The 24590-nt window shown below is 44.6% G+C and overlaps 1 protein-coding gene across 2 annotated transcripts in view; it reads right to left on the bottom strand.

Annotated features, from left to right (window-relative positions):
- Window positions 1-24590, bottom strand: part of RETREG1 (reticulophagy regulator 1) — a 153098-nt gene that overhangs the window by 107626 nt on the left and 20882 nt on the right. For both annotated transcript variants that reach the window (XM_070774827.1, XM_070774826.1), the window contains exon 2: window positions 3168-3274. In XM_070774827.1, the coding sequence (XP_070630928.1) occupies window positions 3168-3274 (107 nt within the window). The remainder of the gene's footprint in view (window positions 1-3167; window positions 3275-24590) is intronic.

Here is a 24590-nt window from a genome sequence, read left to right as displayed (position 1 = left end):
GTCCTTTCCTCACCACTCCTGCTGGGGGGCCAGGGTGTCTCATGAGAGCCCAGCGGCTCTAAATGAAGCCAATCCCCATATCTGGGTCCAACTTGAAACCAATTCTGTGCCTCCCGGAGACCAATTCATCACCACAGGGCCTTAGGCTGAAGGCCTATAAGACCAGGCTCCTGCCAACCACACATGGGATTCAATGGGCCTTTGTTCTAAAAGACTGGATCAGAAAGAATGAAGCAGGCCCCAGGGCTTCTTCAGCCACAGAGAGGGAGTCCTGGGAACGCATGGGGATGAATCTTGTTTCTCCTTTTCTCATGCAGCAGAAACTCTGTATTGAGAGCAATGTCCCCCAGTGAAAACTCAGACAGAAAGATTGGTCCATTCCAAATGCCGGCCCTACAGGCAGAAGCGTGAGAGCTGGACTTGGTCAGAGTGGCACTCACAACAGGCCCTGGCTAGAGGAAGGCCCTCAATATGGACAAACTGATGGGTGACCAAACCCGTGATATTCAAGTGATGGGCCGGAAGCTGAACAGAGGGGCCCATACTGATGTAGGAACTTCTTTTTTAATGCTCTTGTCTGACCTCTACACAACTCTGTGGTATAAGGAGGACTTCTCATCATAGTATAGAGGTTCCAATTATGTAGGAGGATGGATAACGGTCCCCAAAACTATCAGGCCTTAATCCCTGAATCCTGCAAAATGTTACTTTATGCGGAAAATGTTATGTGTGCACATTCAGTCGTGCCTGACTCTTTATGACCCAAATGGACTATAGCCTGCCTGGCTCCTCTGTCCATGGGGATTCTCCAGGCAAGAATACTGGAGTGGGTTGCCATGTTCTCCTCCAGGGGATCTTCCCAAGGCAAGGATCAAACCCAGGTCTTCTGCATTGCAGGCAGATTCTTTACCATCTGAGCCACCAAAGAAGCCCCAACTCTAGGCAGAATTAGTATTTCTAGGGCGAACCAAGGGGCTTCCCCAATGGCTCAGCGGTAAAGAATCCGCCTGCAATGCAGAAGACGTGGGTTTGATCCCTGAGTCGGGAAGATCCCCTGGAAGAGCAAATGGCAACCCACTCCCGTAATCTTGCCTAGAAAATTCTATGCACAGAGAGCCTGGTGGGCTACAGTCCAAGGGGTCACAAAGAGTTGAACACAACTGAGCACGCACGCATATGTTAGGGTGAACAGAAAGCATCGGGTGCCCGGTTAAGGTTAGAAGGTATTCTCTGAAACAGAAAAGAGGGGCATGGGGAGGAGGAGGACAGGGCAAGAAGGAAGAACATGTACAAGAATATAAACCAGCCTATATAGATTTGAGAAAAGTGGTAACTGGACAAAACCAAATCTGTTTATGTTCCCAGAACAGGGACCTCCAAACCTTGGAGGTATCTATCACCTCCAAGGAATCACCTCCAAACCTTGAAACACAGCCATGTGAAACAATCTTTCTAAATGGTTTACATGTGAGTTAATTTAAGAACCATACAGACTTAAAATATAAACCGGATTTGAAGTGCACTATAGAGCACTGTAATGTTCCATACACTGGCATCACTGACTCGATGGACATGAGTTTGAATAAGCTCTGGGAATTGGTGATGGACAGGGAAGCCTGGTGTGCTGCAGTCTGTGGGGTCACAAAGAGTCAGATATGACTAAGCAACTGAACTGAACTGATAGAACACTGTAGGGGCTTCCCTGGCAGCTCAGACAGTGAAGGATCTGCCAGCAATGTGGGAGACGTGGGTTCAATCCCTGGGTTGGGAAGATGTCCTGCAGAAGGAAATGGCAACCCACTCCAGTATTCTTGCCTGGAGAATTCCCAGGGACAGAGGAGCCTGGCTGGACTACAGTCCATGGGGTCACAAAGAATCGGACACGACTGAGCAACTAAGTACCAGGACTAGCCTATAGAGCACTGTGATGGTGCCTCCTTAACAGATGATGGTACATCCCTAACTGCTTACATCCCTGGTCCCAAGAATGTCATCAGGGAGGTTCCAGCAGCAGCCTCAGTGTCGCCAAAAGGGAACAGGACCCTGGACAGTTCTTATGTGCATCCACCCATAAGGACCCCAACCAAAACTACCCATTGGGGTTACATTCATTGGAATCAACTACCTCACTGTAACCCACTCTTAGCTACTTTTGATCGAATCAATCCTATTCCACTTAATTTCATGGAGCCCAAATATTCCAAGCAAGGATTTTTACCTACTTACAAACACTTGCTCAAACCTTGGTAGAAAGAAGTCCCCCATTTCAAGTATGGAAACGCTTGCCTCAGACGTATAGCATAGTTAAATCTTACACAAATATTTTAAATAATTCAAATTTTCACTTGAATTTTCAAAATTTGGTGTTTAAAATGAATTTATTTTTTCAATTCATTAAAAAAATGTATTTAACCATAACTTAATTGTTTTTAAGCCCTGAATTCACTGCTTTTCTCCACTGAGGCAGAGAAAAATTTTACATCAACTAGTCCATTTTCCTGGAGAAGGAAATGGCAACCCACTCCAGTACTCTTGCCTGGAAAAGCCCATGGACCGAGGAGCCTGGTAGGCTACAAATCCATGAGGTCGCAAAGAGTCGGACACGACTGAGCGAGTTCACTTTCACTTTTCACTTTTCTGCATTGGAGAAGGAAATGGCAACCCACTCCAGTGTTCTTGCCTCAGAATTCCAGGGACAGAGAAGCCTGGTGGGCTGCCATCTATGGTGTCGCACAGAGTCGGACACAACTGAAATGACTTAGCAGCAGCAGCAGCAGCAGTCCATTTTCCAATGGCTCAGTTTCGTCATGTGGGATGTAATAAATATTTAACTGTCATCCTCACTGCGGCCTACTTGAATATCAAAATGCCATTTAGAATAACAGCACTCAGAGCCAAAAAAGAAACCAGCACACACAGACCATTTGCCCAGCAGCAGCAGTTATGACCAAGGACACATCTGTTCAATAAATGATAAATACCTAAATAAATTTAATAAATTTAAAAGTAACACTTAACAAACATTTAAACTAGAAAAGCCAGTGCCTATACAATCTGTTTATTTTGTTCCTTTTCAAAGACCACTTGGTTAAAATCTCTACACAAAGGTCAGACATTCAGGGTCTAGAAAATTAAATGCCATAAAAATGAATTCAAAGTTTTCTTACCTCTTGTTCTAGACAAAATCATATCCTTTATTATCTGCATAATAACACGTGTAAGGATCATGACGGAAATCAGGTGATACACTCTCCATGGAGTCAGTGCAAGGAACCTATCACAGCAAAAAACAGACAAATCATTGTTTCAATTTGAGGATTTTACCCTTTTTAAACAATTAGGTTTACTTTCTGCCACAGAAACAAAAAATAGATTCAATAATGATTTCACTTGTCAAAAGCACCCACAACGTGACCATATGAAAGTTACTTGGGACATCCCTGGTGGGCCAGTAGTTAAGAATCTGCCTGCCAATGCAGGGGACACAGGTTCAATCTCTGGTCCAGGAAGATCCCACATGTCTGGGGGCAACTAAGCCTGTGAACCACAGCTACTGAGCTCATGATCTAGAGCCCACGAGGTGAAACAACTGAATCCCATGTACCTACAGCCCATGCTATGCAACAAGAAAAGCCACCACAATGAGAAGCCCGAGCACCGCAACTACAGAACAGCTTCCACTTGCCGCAACTAGAGAAAGCCTGTACACAGCAACCAAGACCCAGAGAAGCCAAAAATTAAAGAAGAAAGAAAGTTACTTAATAGGCATTAGAGACAGTGAAATAAAAGCACCTGATCCATGTGTACTTTTGTGCCAGGCTTTTCTGCTCTAACTGCCCATCTGGGCAGAGGATTTGCAATTTCGGGTATGGCCCAAATAGCACTCTGCTAGATGGAATAGAATTGACCTGGAGCAGAATCATTATAACAAAGGCAGAGCTGCAGGGTCTTCTCAGGCACAGTCAGTCAGTCAGTTCAGTTGCTCAGTCGTGTCCGACTTTTTGCAACCCCATGGACTGCAGCACGCCAGGCCACCCTGTCCATCACAACACTTGCAGTATTCTCAAACTCATGTCCATTGAGTTGGTGATGCCATGCAACCGTCTCATCCTCTGTCGTCCCCTTCTCCTCCTGCCTTCAATCTTTCCCAATATCAGGTTCTTTTCAAATGAGTCAGTTCTTTGCATCAGATGGCCAAAGTATTAGAGTTTCAGCTTCAGCATCAGTCCTTTCACTGAACATTTAGGACTGATTTCCTTTAGAATTGACTGGTTTGATCTCCTTGCAGTCCAAGGGACTCTCAAGAGTCTTTTCCAACACCACAGTTCAAAAGCACCAATTCTTTGGCATTCAGCTTTCTTTATAGTCCAACTCTCACATCTGTACATGACTACTGAAAAAACTATAGCTTTGACTAGACAGACCTTTGTCGGTAAAGTAATGTCTCTGCTTTTTAATATACTGTCTAGGTTGGTCATAACTTTCCTTACAAGGAGGAAGCATCTTTTAATTTCATGGCTGCAATCACCATCTGCAGTCATTTTGGAGCCCAGAAAAATAAAGTCAGCCACTGTTTCCATTGTTTCCCCATCTATTTCCCATGAAGTGATGGGACCAGATGCCATGATCTTAGTTTTCTGAATGTTGAGCTTAAGCCAACTTTTTCACTCTCCTCTTTCACTTTCATCAAGAGGCTCTTTAGTTCCTCTTCACTTTGTGCCATAAGGGTGATGTCATCTGCATATCTGAAGTTATTGATATTTCTTCTCCCAGCAATATTGATTCCAGCTTGTGCTTCATCCAGCCTAGCGTTTCTCATGATGTACTCTGCATATAAGTTAAATAAGCAGGGTGACAATATACAGCCTTCATGTACTCCTTTCCTGATTTGAAACCAGTCTGTTGTTCCATGTCCAGTTCTAACTGATGCTTCCTGACCTGCATACAAGTTTCTCAAGAGGCAGGTCAGGTGGTCTGGTATTCCCATCTCTTGAAGAATTTTCCACAGTTTATTGTGATCCACATATTCAAAGGCTTTGGCATAGTCAATAAAGCAGAAATAGATGTTTTTCTGGAACTCTCTTACTTTTTCGATGATCCAACAGATGGTTGGCAATTTGATCTCTGGTTCCTCTGCCTTTTCTAAATCCATCTTGAACATCTGGAAGCTCACAGTTCACATACTGTTGAAGCCTGGCTTGGAGAATTTTGAGCATTACTTTACTAGTGTGTGAGATGACTGCAATTGTGCAGTAGTTTGAATGTTTTTTGGCATTGCCTTTCTTTGGGATTGGAATGAAACCTGACCTTTTCCAGTCCAATGGCCACTGCTGAGTCTTCAAATTTGCTGGCATATTGAGTGCAGCATTTTCACAGCATCATCTTTCAGGATTTGAAATAGCTCAAGTGGAATTCCATCACCTCCACTAGCTTTGTTCGTAGTGATGCTTCCTAAGGCCCACTTGACTTCACATTCCAGGATGTCTGGCTCTAGGTCAGTGATCACACCATCATGAGTATCTGGGTCATGAAGATCTTTTTTGTACAGTTCTTCTGTGTATTCTTCCCATCTCTTCTTAATATATTCTGCTTCTGTTAGGTCCATACCATTTCTGTCCTTTATTGAGCCCATCTTTGCATGAAATGTTCCTTTGGTATCTCTAATTTTCTTGAAGAGATCTCTAGTCTTTCCCAATCTGTTGTTTTCCTCTATTTCTTTGCATTGATCTCTGAGGAAGGCTTTCTTATCTCTCCTTGCTATTCTTCGCAGCTCTGCATTCAAATGTGTATATCTTTACTTTTCTCCTTTGCCTTTCACTTCTCTTCTATTCACAGCTATTTGTAAGGCCTCCTCAGACAGCCATTTTGCTTTTTTGCATTTCTTTTTCTTGGGAATGGTCTTAATTCCTGTCTCCTGTACAATGCCACAAACGTCCATCCATAGTTCTTCAGGCACTCTATCAGATCTAATCCCTTAAATCTATTTGTCACTTCCACTGTATAATCGTAAGGGATTTGATTCAGGTCATACCTGAATGGTCTAGTGGTTTTCCCTACTTTTTCAGTTTAAGTCTGAATTTGGCAATAAGGAGTTCATGATCTGAGCCACAGTCAGCTCCCTGTCTTGTTTTTGCTGACTATATAGAGCTTCTCCATCTTTGGCTGCAAAGAATATAATCAATCTGATTTTGGTATTGACCATCTGGTGATGCCCATGTGTAGAGACTTCTCTTGTGTTGTTAGAAGAGGGTGTTTGCTATGAACAGTGCGTTCTCTTGACAAAACTCTCTCTGGGGTCTCCTGCATTGGTGGCGGATTCTTTACCAACTGAGGTATCAGGAAAGCCTCTTCTCATGCACAGAGAGTAGCTAAAGTAGATGCCTTTTGCTTACTATTCTGTCTTAGTTTCTGTTTTATGCCATATTCATTTCTCTAACTCCTACCCATTTTCCCACCAATCTCTTAAAAATAGCAGTTATTAGGAACCCAGTTTGCCAGCCCTTTCTCTCTAATATCACTGCTCTTTTGTCTATCTGCCCGCTTTCTCTCCAGAAGAAAACAAAGAATTCTTTATGATGAACAGCACACAAACCCTACAATACTTTTTTGGTTTGTTTGTTTTTGATTGGTTTTATAAAGGAATGGAAAGACAAAGAAGTCACAGGGAGCTTTGAGCCTTCATACAGAGGTTGAAGCCCATTTTACATAAGTTAGTTGGTTAAGCTGCTAATTAATACTTCTTTGAAATCCTATGAACTGAAGCCTGCCAGGTTCCTCTGGCATGGGACTCTCCAGGCAAGAATACTGGAGTGGGTTGCCATTTCCTTCTCCAGGGGATCTTCCCAACCCAGGGATTGAACCCAGGTCTCCCACACTACAGGCAGATTCTTTACCAACTGAGCCACCAGGGAATCCTTTCACTTGGGGCGATCATAACTCAGACAAATTAACATATATATCACTTAACACTAACTGTAAAGTAGTGTAGAATGTATTAATATAAAGAAGCATACATATATAAAGAATACATGAAAACTGCCTTCTAGGAACTTACTTCCTCATCAGAGAAATGAACACAGGCTGTGCTAACAAAGTCCAAGGCAATGAGTCTTAATGCTATAGCAAAACATGGGCAAAGAGAAGAGAGAACCAAAGGAGGAGAAACTATTAACTCCAAATCAGGGAAGATCTAGAAAAGTGGCACTGAACTTAGTCTGGGAGGATGGATGCAATTCAGAGGTAAATAGAAGCTAAGTTCCAATTAGTGGATATAACATGAGTAGAAGAATCAGACAAGGGTGAGGTGTGCCTGGGGCATGCAGGTGGTCTGGGGTAGCCCCAGCAGAAGCAAAGGGATAAAGAAGAGAGTTGGGAGATTGGCAGAGAGAAGAGATTGAGGTGTCAGGCTCAGGGCTGACTGTGGCAAGCCCTGAAGGATATATAGGGAGTTTGGTTTTAACTCTACTGACAGTAGAGAAAAAGCCAAAGATATAGAGTAGGAAAATGAAATTGAGTGATTTAGGGAAATCCCTGAGGGCAGCAGGGAAGATAAGGTAGATAGGGAGGAAACTGGCATTCAGGAAGGTTATGCAATGTGTTTGGTGAGAAGTGGCCAACATGAGATGCTGGTGAAGTACAGGTAAACCCTCTCCCAGAATGTGGGAAACCCAAGTTTAAGGTCTGGTTCTTATGCTAATTGTCTGTGTGTGACCTGGGCCAGAATAGGTAGAATAGGTCAGTGCTTCCTAAGTATAGTTCTGCAACTGTTAGCAGCCTGGCTGCCTGGAAAGCTTGTTAAAATACAGATTCCCAGACCCCAGGCTCCTCCCCCGAGATCCTCTGAAATAGGTGGTTTAAATACTAGTATTTACATTCAATAAATATCTATTTATGGGGGCCTACACTGGGCCACTTCATGGCAAATAGTTGTGGAAACAATGGAAACAGTGAGAGACTTTTGTTTTCTTGGGCTCCAAAACCACTGCAGATGGTGACTGCATACATGAAATTAAAAGACCCTTGCTCCTTGAAAGAAAAGCTATAACAAATCTAGACAGCACATTAAAAAGTAGAGACATTACTTTGCCAGCACGAGAGACAGTGAAGGACAAAGAAGCCTGGCGTGCTGCAGTCCGTGGGGTTGCAAAGAACTGGACATGACTGAGCAACTGAACCACAACACACTGAAGTGGCAGTTCTCAGAATTTTTGATAATGATCCACTGTAAGAAATTCATTTATATCTACATACATACAGATGAAACCAGCTTCAAAAGTGATATTTGTCCTTATAATGTGTGATGACTTCTGATACTTTCCTTCAATTCCACTATATTTTAAAATGCTGACTGCAACTCACTTAAGTGTCTCCACAACGAGTTGTAACTCAGTGTGACTCACATTGCATCAGAAGGAATCTGCAGATGTTAGATTACTATGTTTCATTAGAATGGCCTTTGCTTCAGAGTCAGGTAAAGACCTAGGAGAGAAAGTTCCCTCAAGTTTAAATATCTTTTGAGCTAACCAGGAAGCCATTTAAGGATGTCTTAAAAACCAAAGAAATGCAAAATGAACTGAAGCAATGCTGGTCATTACTTATTCTTTTAGTGGAAATTACAATCTTCCAGGAATACAAAAATTAGGGAATGATAGGACTTTGACCCATCGCCCTGGCTGCTAATAGCTCTCATTTAGAGGGCACTACCATAGCAACTCCAAGAGCCCTGAGGATGCCCCTCATGTGCCCTGAGCCAGGGACTAGTTGGTATCTTGCCCAAGGGTCTCATTTGTCATTAAAGATCCTCAGCCAAATGAGAATGCAACCCAATCACTATTCAATACTTGGAGTGGAAATGCCAAAATTGTATGGGATTGCATGTCTCCTTGGTCGATGCATGTCTTTGCAGTCCAAGAGCTAAGAATAGAAATGTCTAAGAAACAAAGTCCTAATATTAATAATTTGTACTTAGGAAAAACCTGCATATTTTTGGTATTTTAGTTATTTATACTGGTTATGAGGATTCATCTCATGGTTGCAATTAAAATATGTAGCATAATTTAGACTTCTGATTTTGAAATTCAAATCATGGGAACACTTATGAATGTATTTATTTTATGGGAATTGCCTAATATTTGGGAGATCTTGGTTGTCAGACAAGGTCATTTTTTAAAACTTTTATTTTGTTATCTTTCAAACATATACAAAAAGAGAGACTGAAGTATAGTAAACCCAGCTTCAACAATTCTCCATTCATGGCCAGTCTTATTTCTTTATATTTCCACACACTGAAGCTCTCTCCTATTTTTATATCTATTTCTGCTTTATTGACTATGCCAAAGCCTGTGAATGTGTGGACCACAATAAACTATGGAAAATTCTTCAAAAGATGGGAATACCAGACCACCTGACCTGCCTCTTGAGAAACCTGTATGCAGGTCAGGAAGCAACAGTTAGAACTGGACATGGAACAACAGACTGGTTCCAAATACGAAAAGGAGTACGTGAAGGCTGTACATTGTCACCCTGCTTATTTAACTTCTATACAGAGTACACCATGAGAAATGCTGGGCTGGAGGAAGCACAAGCTGGAATCAAGACTGCCTGGAGAAATATCAATAACCTCAGATATGCAGATGACACCACCCTTATGGCAGAAAGTGAAGAGGAACTAAAGAATCTCTTGATGAAAGTGGAAGAGGAGAGTGAAAAGTTGGCTTAAAGCTCAACATTCAGAAAACTAAGATCATGGCATCCAGTCCCATCACTTCATGGCAAACAGATGGAGAAACAGTGGAGAAACAAATCTAAAAAATAAACAGATTTATTTTCTTGGGCTCCAAAATCACTGCAGATGGTGATTGCAGCCATGAAGTAAAAAGACACTTACTCTTTGGAAGAAAAGTTATGACCAACCTAGACAGCATATTTCGGAGAAGGCGATGGCACCCCACTCTGTACTCTTGTCTGGAAAATCCCATGGATAGAGGAGCCTGGTGGGCTACAGTCCATGGGGTTGCTAAGAGTCAGACACGACTGAGCGACTTCACTTTCACTTTTCACTTTCATGCAGTGGAGAAGGAAATGGCAACCCACTCCTGTATTCTTTCGTGGAGAATCCCAGGGATGGTAGGCCTGGTGGGCTGCCGTCTATGGGGTCACACAGCGTCGGACACGACTGAAGCAACTTAGCAGCAGCAGCAGAGAGCATATTTAAAAGCAGAGACATTACTTTGCCAACAAAGGTCCGTCTAGTCAAGGCTATGGTTTTTCCAGTAGTCATGTATGGATGTGAAAGTTGGACTATAAAGAAAGCTGAGCGCCAAAGAATTGATGCATTTGAACTGTGGTGTTGGAGAAGACTCTTGAGTCCCTGGGACTGCCAGGAGATCCAACCAGTCCATCCTAAAGGAAATTAGTCCTGAATGTTCGTTGGAAGGACTGATGCTAAAGCTAAAACTCCAGTACTTTGGCCACCTCATGCGAAGAGTTGACTCATTGGAAAAGACTCTGATGCTGGGAGGGATCGGGGGCAGGAGGAGAAGGGGATGACAGAGGATGAGATGGCTGGATGGCATCACCAACTCGATGGACGTGAGTCTGAGTGAACTCTGGGAGTTGGTGATGGACAAGGAGGCCTGGCATGCTGCAGTCCATGGGATCACAAAGGGTCAGACACGACTGAACAACTGAACTGAACTGAACTGAAGCTCTCTCCACCACATACACAGCTAAATAATTTGAAGTAAATGTCAAACTTCACAAAATTTTATTTTGTGTGTGTGTATTTGCAAATGTCATTTATCTTCAAAAACAAAAAGGGACTTTTAACCTAACAACAATATCACTATCACATCTAATAATACTGCTCAATGTCCTTACTGCAAACATTCTTTGATGTCGTCAGGTGCCTGTCAGCATTCCCAATTGCCCACTCATCTTTTGCACACATGTGTACACACACACACGAAAACACTGAAAGACTGAACCAGAATCTGAAAAAATCATACACTGAAACGGATAGATGTGAGTTTTAAGTTTCCTGTAATTTGTAGGTTTCCTGTCTGCCCCTCATCTGTCTCTCTCTATTTATTATTATTACTGTTTTTGCTTAAAATTATCATGGAAGAAACAGACTCATTTGTCCAGTAAAGCTTTCCAAAGTCAGAATCATTTCTTGTATCCTTGTGGCTTAGTGTAACATTTTCCTTTACCCCTTCTGCAGACTGTGAAAACTGGCAGTTGCATCTGCAGTCTTGACCAGATTTCGGCTCAGTTTCTTCTTCTATAGAGCTGCACGACAGGTGGACCTGTGTGCTCCCATCAGCAGGTACCCAGTGACCGCTGTCTCGATTCTGTGACGTTAGCAGCCATTGGTGATGGCTGCCTGGCTGATATTTCCTCAGGGGCTACCCGGGGGTGGGAGCACTTCATTCTAGCTTCAGGTGTTAGCTAGGTCACATCGATCAAGAGAAACTTCCCTTCATCAATGTCGGATGACCAGAAGAGATGGATCTCAAGGCAAAGGCGGGATCAACACTTGATTCCTTCTCTTTATTTACCAGCCCTCAAAAAAAATGAGACCTTAGTGTTCTCTAATACTAAGATTTAAGGTAAAGGTAGAGAAGCTGGTCTCCTTCATTCCTTTTCAGTGTTTATGAATGATGTGCCACAGCCCCTGGAGTCTCATCCCTACGGACCCTCAAGTGGCCCATCTTGGTGGGTTAATCAGGTTGGTTCCTGAGTCCCTTTGGTATAAACTGTAGTAACCTTTGATAATAAAACACTTTAAAGGGACAGGAAAAATATAAACTTTACAAATGCAGTTTAACATGTGGAAAGAAGTATAATGAAAGTTTTTAATGAAACCATTCTCAGATGATAAAGAATCTGCCTGCACTGCAGGAGACCTGGCTTCGATCCCTGAGTTGGGAAGGTTCCCTGGAGAAGGGAATAGCAACCCACTCCAGTATTCTTGCCTGGAGAATCCCATGGACAGAGAATCTGGTGTGCTGTAGCCCATGGTATCGCAATGAGTTGGACATGACTGAGCCACTAAAACACACAATCATTCATCAAAGACTCTCTTGAAAATGACTGCTAAAATTTCCTGGATTTATAAACATAATAATGCTATGATAGCTAAAATTGAAAGCTCAAGAATAACAAGGGTTACAATCTGACTAAATCAAATTATACTTTAAAAAAAAATAGTTGAATAGAGGGCTTCTCTGGTGGTCTAGTGGTAAAGAACCTGCCTGCCAATGCAGGGGACATGGGTTCGATTCCTGGCCCTGGAAGATCCCACATGGCTCAGAGCAACCCAGGCTGTGTGCCACAACTATGGAGATCATTCGCCTAGAGCCTGAGTTCCGCACAAGAGAAGCCACAGCAATGAGAAGCCCCAGCACCACAACAAAAAGTAGCCCCCGCTTGCTGCACCTAGAGAAAGCCTTCCTGAAGCAGTGAAAACCCACTGCGGCCAAAAATAAAATAAATAAGTAACATCTTTTAAAAAAATAGTTGAACAGAGTTGTTTCAAACCGATCTTTTCTTTTATGAAAACTGTCTTATAGGACATCAAAAAAAACAAAAACAAAAACAAAAAAAAAATCCCTGCCTGCCGGCCATAAGCGATTCTGATTCTGGCACTCTGTGGCACTACTCAGAGACGACTACACTTTTTCATCCAACCCATGATTCCCTCGGTAAGCATCACCCAGTCCTACTGAAACACATCTCATATGGGGAAGCTCAGCATGTCTTCTGCATCCAGCTCCCTACAGTGTCCTTTTATTACTGGGGTAAGGGGAAATCCCATTTCATTCCATAACCAGTGACTGTCAGGCCCTGGGCTGATGACTAAATCCCAGAGAAGCTGAGAAGCAGACAAGTAAACAGCTATGTTTAACCCAAGTACTTTCCACAAGACTGTGGAAACAGGAAAGAGGACCGATGACCATATAAGACAGGCAGAGAGAGCTCTTGAGAGAGGGTGGCGTTTAAGCTGTTGGACTCTGCCAGGTAAAAAGGCACCAAAGGCATTCTGGGTCTGGGAACAGGGGAAGCAGGGGAAACAATGAGAGGCTTGGACAGGAGAGTGACAAAGTGCCCTTAACGCCAGCCTCCCTTGACCCAGAGGCTCAAGTTCTGCTATCCAGAGCCACATTGCAGTGAATAGAACGGCTGATGTCTAGTAAGTGCAAGCGTGGTTCTAGACATCATTTAATATACGTATTCACTCGTTTAATCCTTATAACAATGTATGTATTTGCTCATTTAATCCTTATAACAATCCCATGAGGAAGCTACTACAGAACCACATTGCAGTGAATAGAATAGCTGATGTCTAGTGAGTGCAAGCATGGCTCTAGACATCATTTAATGTATGTATTCACTCATTTAATCCTTATAACAATGTATGTATTCACTTGTTTAATCCTTATAACAATGTATGTATTCACTCATTTAATCCTTATAACAATCCCATGAGGAAGCTACTCCGTAGCCCCATTTTGCAGATGAGCAAGGAGAGGTTAAGAAATTTTCTTAAGGCCCCAAAGTCAGGGGAGGTGGGACCAGGATCCAGACAGGATCTGGGAATCCAAACAGCTTGGCTCTAAGCCAGCTCTCTCACCACCTTGCAAAAACACCTCCAAAACACAAGCTCCTCTTCTTCCTCCTCCTGTTACTACATGAAAACAGCTAGAAGGGCTGTTACTGAGTTTGGAGAGTATGTCTGCTCAGGGTGTGCTGAACTGACACAAGAGATCCCAAGAGCACTCCTCAGTGACACCAGCCACCACCACCAAGGTTGCAGAAAGTGGGGGTCATGATCATGCCTCGTCAGCACAAACATCCCTGGTCCCGTCACCTCTTCCCCATGTGTCTAATCCAACTCTGGCCGGGCTCCAGGGGTGACTCTTTTCAGACCAAATGCTCCCACTGGGCATCTGTAGGGGAGCCAGGAAGGGCCTTGAATCCCTTTGTTCTGGATTCCAAAGCTCTACTTATACACTTTTTAAAAAATTAATAGGCTGTATTTTTAGAGCAGTTTTAGGTTTACAGAAAAACTGAGTAGACTGTGCAGAGACTTCCCATATCCCCTCCTCCCCTATCCTCCCATCCCACCTGCAGTGTCTCCTAGTATTAACATCTTGCTTCACTGTGATACATGTGTTATGACTGACGAACCAATACTGATATGTTATTAACCAAGTCCATAGATCACAGGAGAGCTCACTCTGTCACACAGTCTGTGGGTTCTGACAAATGTAGAATTTTGCGTATCCATCATGACAGTGTCACCTGGCATATTTTCGCTGCCCTAAAAATCCCTGAGCTCCACATGGTCATACCTCTCTCTCTCCCCATAAACCCTAGTGACCACTGGTCATTTTACTGTACCTATGAGTTTGCCTTTTCCAGAATGTCATATAGCTGCAATCGCATAGCAGGTAACTTTTTCAGACTGGCTCTTTTCACTTAGAATTTATTTAAGTTCCTCTGTCTTTTCATGGTTTGATAACTCGCTTCTTTTTATTACTGAGTACGGAGAAGGCAATGGCACCCCACTTCAGTACTCTTGCCTGGAAAATCCCATGGATGGAGGAGCCTGGTGGGCTACAGTCCATGGGGTCGCTAAGAGTCAGACACGACTGAGTGACTTCGCTTTCACTTTTCACTTTCATGCATTGGAGAAGGAAATGGCAACCCACTGCAGTGTTCTTGCCTGGAGAATCCCAGGGACGGGAGAGCCTTAGTGGGCTGCCATCTATGGGTCGCACAGAGTCGGACACGACTGAAGTGATGCAGCAGCAGCAGCAGCAGCAACATCCCATCATAGGCTGCACCACCGTTTATCCAAGTACCACTGTTTGTCCTCCTGAAGGACATCTTGGTTGCTTCCAATTCGGGGCGATTATAAATAAAACTTCTCTGAAAATGTGTGTGCAACATTTTGTGTATTCATAAGTTTTCAACTCATTAACTCACTTGGACACAGCCTTTTTTAAAATAGCTCTATCAGCATGCTTTTCAATTTATAGGCGGCTAAAACCTTCACGGATTTTATTTTTCTGCTGCAACTTTTGAATCTCAGTATGCCTTATTACGTTGGTGCCTGTTTGACAGCCCATCAATCAAACCTACAGCCCTTATTGGTGGCATCAACCACCTTCGTTCTCGTACCCAGTGCCATGACACCCACACATCTGACGTCTGTGTGTCTTCTGTCCTCATCCTCATCAAAGACGGATCAGGACTGGAGCCTGGTGATTCCCACGGAGACCTAGTTTACTATTATTAATCGGTACTTTATGAATATGACAGACCATCCAGCTTGCCATTATCTTCTGCCCATGTTAGTCCATCCTGTCCATAAAGATCTAATGAGACACTTTTCTTAAACACCTTGTTGAAACCTGCTGCATTCCTTGGGTCTGAGTGTCTATAAGTGCTGATCTGCTTGGCTGATGCTGAGGATTACACTGTGAGGTCTGGGAACATTCTCAGTAGAACTAAACAACATTAGGACCTGCCAGCAAATATCACATGGAACAGCCTGACCCGAGCCCAAGACCCAGGTGACCTTGCTGATCCACCCATTCACAGAATTCACAGACACACACAGTGACCCCCTCACCCAGGTGGCCAGAGGATTCCTGAATGCTGCTGAACAACGATTCAGAGACGGGTTGCAGTCACAATGCAGGATGCCCATGAGGCCCCAAGAAGCAGAGTGAAAAAGCACAGACTTTTAAGAGGAAGAGGCTGTGGACAGGTGTCTCTCACACTGGGGCCTTCGTGGCTTTCCGAGTCCAGTGCAAGTTGAACATGTGGGTGCTGGTGGTGGAGAAATCAACCTCCCCTTCCCACCAGGCTGCAGGCCCCACCCACAACAAAGGGGGGCTCCCTAAGACACTGCAGCCCCTACTCCAGGGCGGGTTCGGGACCTGGATCCAGGGCAGGGGTGAGGCCCCTGCCAACTGGTCACTCGGAGTACTGGGGCTCTCAGGGCCGGGCAAAGGTGGTGGTCTGTGTCTCACACCCACGCCTCAGTGAGGAGCAGGGGGTCACAGTGGAACACAGGCCTCCTCTTGCCCACCGCCCTGGGGCAGCCATCCTGGGTGGGGTGGGGAGGGGGAGGCTGGCAGGGCCAGCACCCAATGGCAGGGAGGGGGTGCCCATACCCCACCCTGGTGAGGAGACCCCACGCATGAGCTGAGGCTCCTTGCTCCCCTTGCTTCACTGTCCTGTTGCGCTTCACCAACAAAACACAAATCCCTTAACAGAAGGGCTAAGAATTATAAGACTGCAGCCTCAGAGCATCAGTCTCCAAGTGCAGGGCCTTCTGGGCGCCAGGCTCTGCATGTCTGCACAGATCACATGCCCTTTCAGCCAGCCCTGGAAAGGTTTTTTTCTTTCACTTTAAAATCATTGTTAGTTCGATCAAAAGATCATAGACACTTGTCTTTCTCCAAATTAGCCGAGGGATCCTGACTGTATCAACAGATGCTTCCTACAAGTGAGAACTAGTAAGAAGCCCTACCAGCCCCTAAGTCTCCGGCTCTGGTAAATATTGTTCTGCACGTGAGCTTTTCACAACCAATTAAATTCAAATACCATTTTGCATATTTTTAAAATCTTTTTGTTTTGTACAGGGGTATGGATGATGAACAAGGCTCTTATAGTTTCAGGTGAGCAGTGACCGAAGGGGCTCAGCCATCCATATACATGTCTCCATCCTCCCCCAAACTCCCCTCCCATCCAGGCTGCCACACACCACTGAGCGGAGTTTCATGTGCTCTACAGGAGGTCCTTGTTGGTTACCCATTTTAAATATAACAGTGCGTACTACATGTACTTCTCTTATCTGACAATGGATAATCCAGACTCCGAAAGCCAAGACAGGTACATATTACACATGACAACCATAATATACACATACACATCATGGTAGGTGAGGCTTGCCAGGTGCTGCTAGTGGCAAAGAACCCACTACCAGTGCAAGAGATGTAAGAGACGCAGGTTCAGTTCCTGGGTTGGGAAGATCCCCTGGAGGAAGGCATGGCGACCTGCTCCAGTATTCTTGCCTGGAGAATCCCACAGACAGAGGAGCCTGGCCAGCTATAGTCCACAGGGTTACAAGGAGTTGGACTGAAGCAACTTAGCACGCACATATCATCGTAGGTCAGTACTACATATGACAATCATACTTTGTATACAAATATATTAAATTATGTATGCTTATACATATAAAATCATATGTATATATGATACCCGTATGTCTTATAAACACGTACTGTATGGTTTAACAGTTATTGGAAAGGTCAAGTTCTGCAATTCACTGTGTGTACTTTCTTTTAGCAAGTTGTGTCCAATTTCTACATCTCAGGGCGATGATTGCTTTAAAAAAACACTGCATGACCAGGCTGACTCATGTCTAGCTTGTGATAATTACAGTTTACGGATGATGCCCAGCCATGCTAGTATAGCATCATTTCTGATTCATTTTTATACTGGAATAAATACATTTGTCTATTTGCTTTTTTCTTTCTGTCCTTTTTGTATTCTACACTTTCTTCTCCAGTTCAGGTACATCAATTTGCATTTCAAAGTTTCCAAGTCACCAATGGCCACAGTCCACTTGGTATTGTTGGGATGGATTATAACACTAGTCTCTGCTCTGCTAAGAAATAAGACCCAACCTGTATACTCAGAGACAAGGGAGGGTATAAGGAAAACAGACTCTGAGAAAATCTACATGACTGTGACTACATGACTCTTCTAATGGTGGGGGAAAAAAAAAATAGAGGAGACCAGGGAGCTCCCGGATGACGTCCATTTTGGAAAGTACTGTGATTTTAAGTAGAAAATTTTCCTATCGAATTATAGGCTTTGACTAATATAAAATCAGTCTGAAATCACTGCCTATAAGCCATGGACAGGGGGATCTTCCTTCAAAGCTCATTGGTTTCAGGCATTCCAAAGGTGCATGGGGCTCCAGGGTGCCTGCTCCAACTCAGGACTGGGGGCAGGCAGAGCACTGGGCCAGGCTGGGAGCGCCCAGGAAGGGCTGTGTGGACAGTGCGCACATGAGGAGGAGCTGAAAGTACACAGCCACCTTCTGTGACCCTCCCCTCCGTGGCCAACTACAGTCTCTAAACCTCTTTTTTTTTTTTTTTAGATTAGTTGTGTATCTATTTGATAAGGAAACACTAACTGAATCTTCCATTACTTCATTGATGAGCTTTGCAAGGCCAAATCAAATGGCTTGACAGGATACATTTCTTAAGAAGCAAAGAAAGGGATAATTCACAAAAGGAAACAACAATTTCTTTGTTAATGGATGAAAAGGACAATATTTAGCTCAACCCACATGTAAAAACCTAACCCTCCTTTCTGGGTAAAGTATAACTCACTTTTTACAATGAAATGAAGGCTGTTGACAGCTAAAAAAAAACACACTTTATTTTTTGTCTCCAGAGAAAGAAAGACAAAGGCATTGAAACTCTCCAAGTTCTTAAGCACAAATTCATCTATAATGTTGGCTTTGTAGCTCTTTCAAAACAGAGATCTAAAAAGGAAGTTTAGTTTTTCTTTATTGAAATATACAGAACCATAGGCTTTGCCTAGATAGAGCTTTATTAAATATTACATTAACATTACACGCCTCTAATCATAAAAGAAGGGCCTTATATGATTTATCCAACATTATTCAAACTCCAGATCACATTTTTCTGGAAAATAATTCCATCATCTTGTCAAGAGTTAGGCGTACTGGCAGCAGTCCTCTTTAATATCACAAAATTCTGAATCTTCACTGAAGTTGGCTTTAATTTTTCCTGGTCTTTTATCCAGCAAAAATACTGTCTGAAGATGCCATGTGAAATTACACACCTACCACCAACGGGGAAAACACGGGAGACATGGGTTCAATCCCTGGGTCAAGAGGATCCCCTGAAGGAGGAAATGGCAACCCACTCCAGTATTCTTGCCTGAAAAATCCAATGGACGGAGGAACCTGGCGGGCTACAGTCCAAAGGACTGCAGAGTCAGACACGATTGAGCACACACACCACAAAAGGGGGAAAAATCTGCCAAATACACGATGACCCTCTGAATTGTAATAGCGTCCCAGATGCAAATCTGTTTAAACATGAAGATATGCCAAGGTGGGGAGGGATGTATTTCTTAGAAATCAGCTAAATACACATTTTAAATAATTGAGAAAGAAGAGGGTAATCATGCAATCTAGTGAGATAAAGTAATGACTCAAGAAATTGCAAATCAGAGACTAAAACTCTGAAGTGTTAGTCTCCAAAGAAGTGCTTTTTTTTTTCTTTTTCCAGAGAAGTACTTTAGTTGCAATGACCAAAAAAGTGAATCAGAAGCAAGAGAGGTGAGAAGTATGAAGAAAAATAAAGAGGTGAGCCTCTTGACCCAGGGAGAGGAGACATTTTGGAAGCCACCCATAGGCAGGGAAGCATCAGAATGAGGCAATCAGAAAGGGTCCACTGCAGTCAGTGGAAGAGGGAGTCGGGCTGGCTCCAGTAGAAACCAGTGGTGATAATCCAGTGAATTCAGGGAATGTGCCCAGCTAAGCAACTCACAGGGGACAAACCACAAGACTGTGGGGAGGAGCCGCGGGGCGTCTGTGTTCTTGAGCCCAGGGAGTGGGAGAAGCCAAGGGCACAGCTAGAGAGGAACCAAGTCCAACTGAGGTCAAGGCAAGGCGAACTCAGGCCTACCCTACCCCAGCTCTGCAAAGGAATTAGGAGAAAAGCCACGGGCAAATCAAGTCAGGAGCACCCGGGCGAGCAGTGGGTTTCTAGCACCGCCACCTGGGCTACAATATCTACCCATCCACCATGCCCCACACCTGTCCCAGGTGGTCTCTGCAGCTCAGTAGAAGCTGACTTCCAAGTAGGGTTAGTGAGTCAACCTCTACAGCCCATTCCAACGAGTTCCCAGTAAGTTAAAGACTAACTCCAAGATTCCATCACAGAAAGGAGCTAGAAAAAGAAGAAATAGATGCTATCAGAGCCATGCATTGCAATGGGGCATGACAGAGGGAAGGCAAGGGGAAGCGGGGTTTGGGGGGGGGGGGGCGGGGGGATGGTGGAGACCAGAAAAGGGACAGTGAGACCCAGAAGCACAGAGGAGGGAAAAAAATAAATACAAGGTCAGGCATCTGTTTTCACGGCATCGCTGTCGGTTTTGTTGTTCAGTCGCTAAGTCATGTCCGACTGTTTTGTGACCCCATGGACTGTATTGCCCACCCCCTCACCACCAGCTCCTCTGTCCAGGGAAATTTCCAGGCAAGACTACTGGAGTGGGTTTCCATTTCCTTCTCCAGGGGATCTTCCAGTCCTAGAGACTGAACTTGCATCTTCTGTATCAGCAGGTGGATTCTTTACCAGTGAGCCACCTGGGTTTACATAGGCTTTTATGCCAATAGCAAGGAGATATATGGTATGTGTGCCCAGTGGCGACTGCAAAGTTTGAATTTCAGCCCCAAATCACATGGCCAGTGAGAAACACCTCCATCCTCCTCTCTACGCCTCAGTATTTTCATCTGCAAAGTGGACAGTGGCTAGATAAGTCCTTCCCCAAACTGACCATCAGAATCATGCAGGACACTTTTTCCAAATACAGATTCCTGGGCACCACACTGGACCTGGGAGAGCAGAATCCTTGGGGTGGGGCACAGGAGTCTCCGTGTTAACAGCCAGGTTTGCAAATAATGAACTGCAATGATTCCCCTGGGCATTTCCCATCCAAACATCCTCTGAGTTCATGAACTGTAAGTGCAGAAGTAATACCTTTCAGCTGATCCAAATCTGAGCTGAACTTGGGCCCTCTTCCTTCATAAATAAATGAATGTAAACACTGAGTTCAATCCACAGTGGCAGGGGTGGAAGGGGCTTCTAAGACGACTAGCTCTTGGGAAGGAGAAAGGGGGACCAGACACACAGTAAGGAATTCAATCAACCTTTATGAGAGCCAGAGAAAAAAAGCAGCTGAGGTGTCATGAGGACTTACCGTGTGCTAAATATTTTCACATGTTCGTCTCATTTTATTGTGTTAGTTTCAGGTGTATAGCAAAGATATTCAGTTATATATATATATTTTTTTCAGATTATTTTCCATGATAGGTTATTGCAACATACTGAATATAGTTCCCTGTGTTACACAGTAAATTCTTGTTGCTTATCTCTCTGTGTGGGCTTCCCAGGTGGTGTAAGTGGTAAAGAATCCGCCTGCCAATGCAGGACATGTAAGAGACACAGGTTAGCTTGCTGGGTCAGGAAGAGACCCTGAAGGAGGGCACAGCAATCTACTCCAGCATTCTTGCCTGGAGAATCCCATGGATAGAGAAACCTGGTGGGCTACAGTCCATAGGGTCGCACAGAGTTGGGCACGACTGAAGCGACTTAGCACACACAGACACACACACACCTGTCTTGTGCATAGCAGTTTGCATCTGTTAATCCTAGACTCGTAATTTATCCCTCCCTTCCACTTCCTTTCCCCTTTGATAGCTGTAAGTTTTTCTACATTTTCATCTCATTTAATGCTCCTGCACAACCTGGGAAGCTAGATATTTGGAAATCATACACTTATAAGTAGACTGCTGCTACTGCTAAGCCGCTTCAGTCGTGTCCGACTCTGTGCGACCCCATAGACGGCAGCCCACCAGGCTCCCCCGTCCCTGGGATTCTCCAGGCAAGAACACTGGAGTGGGTTGCCATTTCCTTCTCCAATGCATGAAAGTGAAAAGTGAAAGTGAAGTTGCTCAGTCGCGCAAGACTCTTAGCGACCCCATGGACTGCAGCCTACCAGGCTCCTCCATCCATGGGACTTTCCAGGCAAGAGTACTGGAGTGGGGTGCCATTGCCTTCTCCGATAAATAGACTAGGTTAGAGCAATTAGTCAAAAAACGTGCAGCATATAACCCAAAGAGTTTGGGTCTTCTTGACTCCAAGTCCACTGCTCTGTTTACATATCATCTACAGAGTCCCTCGGCCTCCCACTTTAACCAACCAATCTAAAGCACCAGAATGTTCTAGATAGCAGGGGAGTGGTTGTTTTGCTTGGATTCTTTAAAAAAAATTTGGGGCCCTGGTGAGGCATGCAGGGGTCTTCAATCCCCAACCAGGGATCAAACACACACCTCCTGTGGTGAAAGTGAGGAATCTTAACCACTGGACCGCCAGTGAAGTCCCTAGATAGCAGGGTTGAAAGAGCAACTGTCATATGGGCTCCTCTCATTCTCATTCCTTCCCAGACCCCATTCCAACGCACCCTGTCCAGGGCCCCACAAGGGTCAGACACTCTGCAGTTCTGACAGCACTGCCCCAGCTGTCGATCTTATTCCTCCAGCTTCGTCACTCTGAAAACCCAAGGATGGAGGGAACTGGACACCCTAGTCCTGGTGCTTTCATGTGGCCCCCACCCCACTTGGTCTTGCCCTGTTGGTCAGCCTGGTTCTCCAGCCCATCCCTACCCTGGTCCTTCTCTTCTTCCTCATGGGAAGCCTGGCCAGGACTCTGCCTCCCCAGCTCCAGCCAACCCCTATCCAGGTGATGAAACCTTGATCACACCCTAATAATACACTGTACAGGATCACAGTCTCACCTCAATGGGCCTCCTGGAATGACCATTCCCTGAGTCAAGATCCTAGGCTCAGCAACAAGATTCACACAGCCCAGACCCTCGCCTCGAAGGTCTGAGCCCATAATGTTCCAGAACTAGGACTGAGGCTTTTACAGCCCTTGGGCCAAGTGTCTGGACTGAACTGCTCACGGCAAGGTCTACTTCTGTGTCAAGGTGAATGAGCCTAAAGTTGCCCCAGGGCCACCCTGCAGAGCTGAGGACCATCCTGTCTCTTCCCTACCGGCTAGGGAAGAAGACATTCTCTCAGGCTGCTACACTCAGTTAACGAAGACGCCAAGGCTGAAAGAACTGAACAAACTATAAGAAACTGCAAATTAGAAGAGACAGGTGACTTAAGACTAGAGAAACCATAGTATCCCAACTGACACCTTGTCCGGCGTCCTTAGGATTAGACAGAAGATCACACACTCACCCACTAAAGAGCCAGACAAATACACAACACAGAGAAGCACCAGTTTAATTTGCTTCAAATGTTGAAAACATCAAACAGACTGAGCACTGAGTTAGTAATTCTGCCATCCTGGGAGGGCCATTTATTGGAAGGCCAAGATCAAGAATCCTTTATCAGTATACTGAAGCCTCATGGAAGAAAAGTTATGACCAACCTAGACAGCATATTAAAAAGCAGAGACATTACTTTGCCAACAAAGGTCTGTCTAGTTAAAGCTATGATTTTTCCAGTAGTCATGTATGGATGTGAGAATTGGACCATAAAGAAAGCTGAGTGCCAAAGAATTGATGCTTTTGAACTGTGGTGTTGGAGAAGACTCTTGAGAGTCCCTTGGACAGCAAGGAAATCTAACCAGTCAATCCTAAAGGAAATCAGTCCTCAATATTCATTGGAAGGACTGATGCTGAAGCTGAAGGTCCAGTACTTTGACCACCTGATGTGAAGATCTGACTCATTTGAAAAGAGCCTTATTCTGGGAAAGATTGAAGGCAGGAAGAGAAGGGGGCGACAGAGGATGAGATGGTTGGATGGCATCACTGACTCAATGGACATGAGTTTGAGCAAGTTCCTAGAGTTGGTGATGGACAGGGAAGCCTGGCGTGCTGTAGTCCATGGGGTCGAAAAGAGTTGGACACGACTGTGTGACTGAACTGAACTGAACTGAAGCTTCATGGGTCACCCCATTTACCAACATGCCCCCCTAAGAATACGAGTAAGCAGCCTCCCCACACAAACACTCCCTTAATATCAGGAACACCATATCCAGAAGCTATGCCAGGAAAAAAGTCACCCACCTTCATCTGATGCAAAAACATTCAAAAAACTATATACTACCCAGAACTAGTCATCCTGTCATCACATCATCCCAGAATCATGTCATCACAGTTTGCACAGGTACATTCAGGGGACACAGCAGTGATGACAACAGGTGGGTGTCTGTCCCCACAAAAGGCAACACAGGGACAGGCCAAAGTGAAAGTGTTACTTGCTTAGTCATGTCCAACTCTTTGTGACCCCATGGACTGTAGCCCTGCCAGGATCCTCTGTCCATGGGAATTCTCCAGGCAAGGATACTGGACTGGGTTTTGCCCTCCTCCAGGGGATCTTCCTGACCCAGGGATTGAACCCAGGTCTCCGGCATTGCAGGCAGATTCTTTACCGTTTGCGCCACGAGGGAGACTATAATCCTACTTGGGTGACTGCCTGACCAACACAGGGTGGGAGACGTTTTCCAAACTTGAGTAGAAACCAAAAGCACGTGTGCAGGTCCAGTGGGTGTCCTTCCAGTTGCTGGCACAGGAGGGGAGAACCCAGGCCACCAGAAGGGCCCACTCTGGACGCACGGCCACTGCCTGCCTGGATTCTGATTGACAGGGCTGCCTCCAGGCCCAAGACTGTGCTCTGTCATCCAGGTAAGAAAACCCTTTCTGGTTCTTTCCTATGAGTCCAGTGAAAAGAGAAA

This window comes from Bos indicus, chromosome 20 (assembly GCF_029378745.1).
Source record: "Bos indicus isolate NIAB-ARS_2022 breed Sahiwal x Tharparkar chromosome 20, NIAB-ARS_B.indTharparkar_mat_pri_1.0, whole genome shotgun sequence".
NCBI classification, from domain to species: domain Eukaryota; kingdom Metazoa; phylum Chordata; class Mammalia; order Artiodactyla; family Bovidae; genus Bos; species Bos indicus.
The sequence above is the reverse complement of the archived record's forward strand: the minus strand, read 5'-3'. Positions and strand labels throughout refer to the sequence as shown.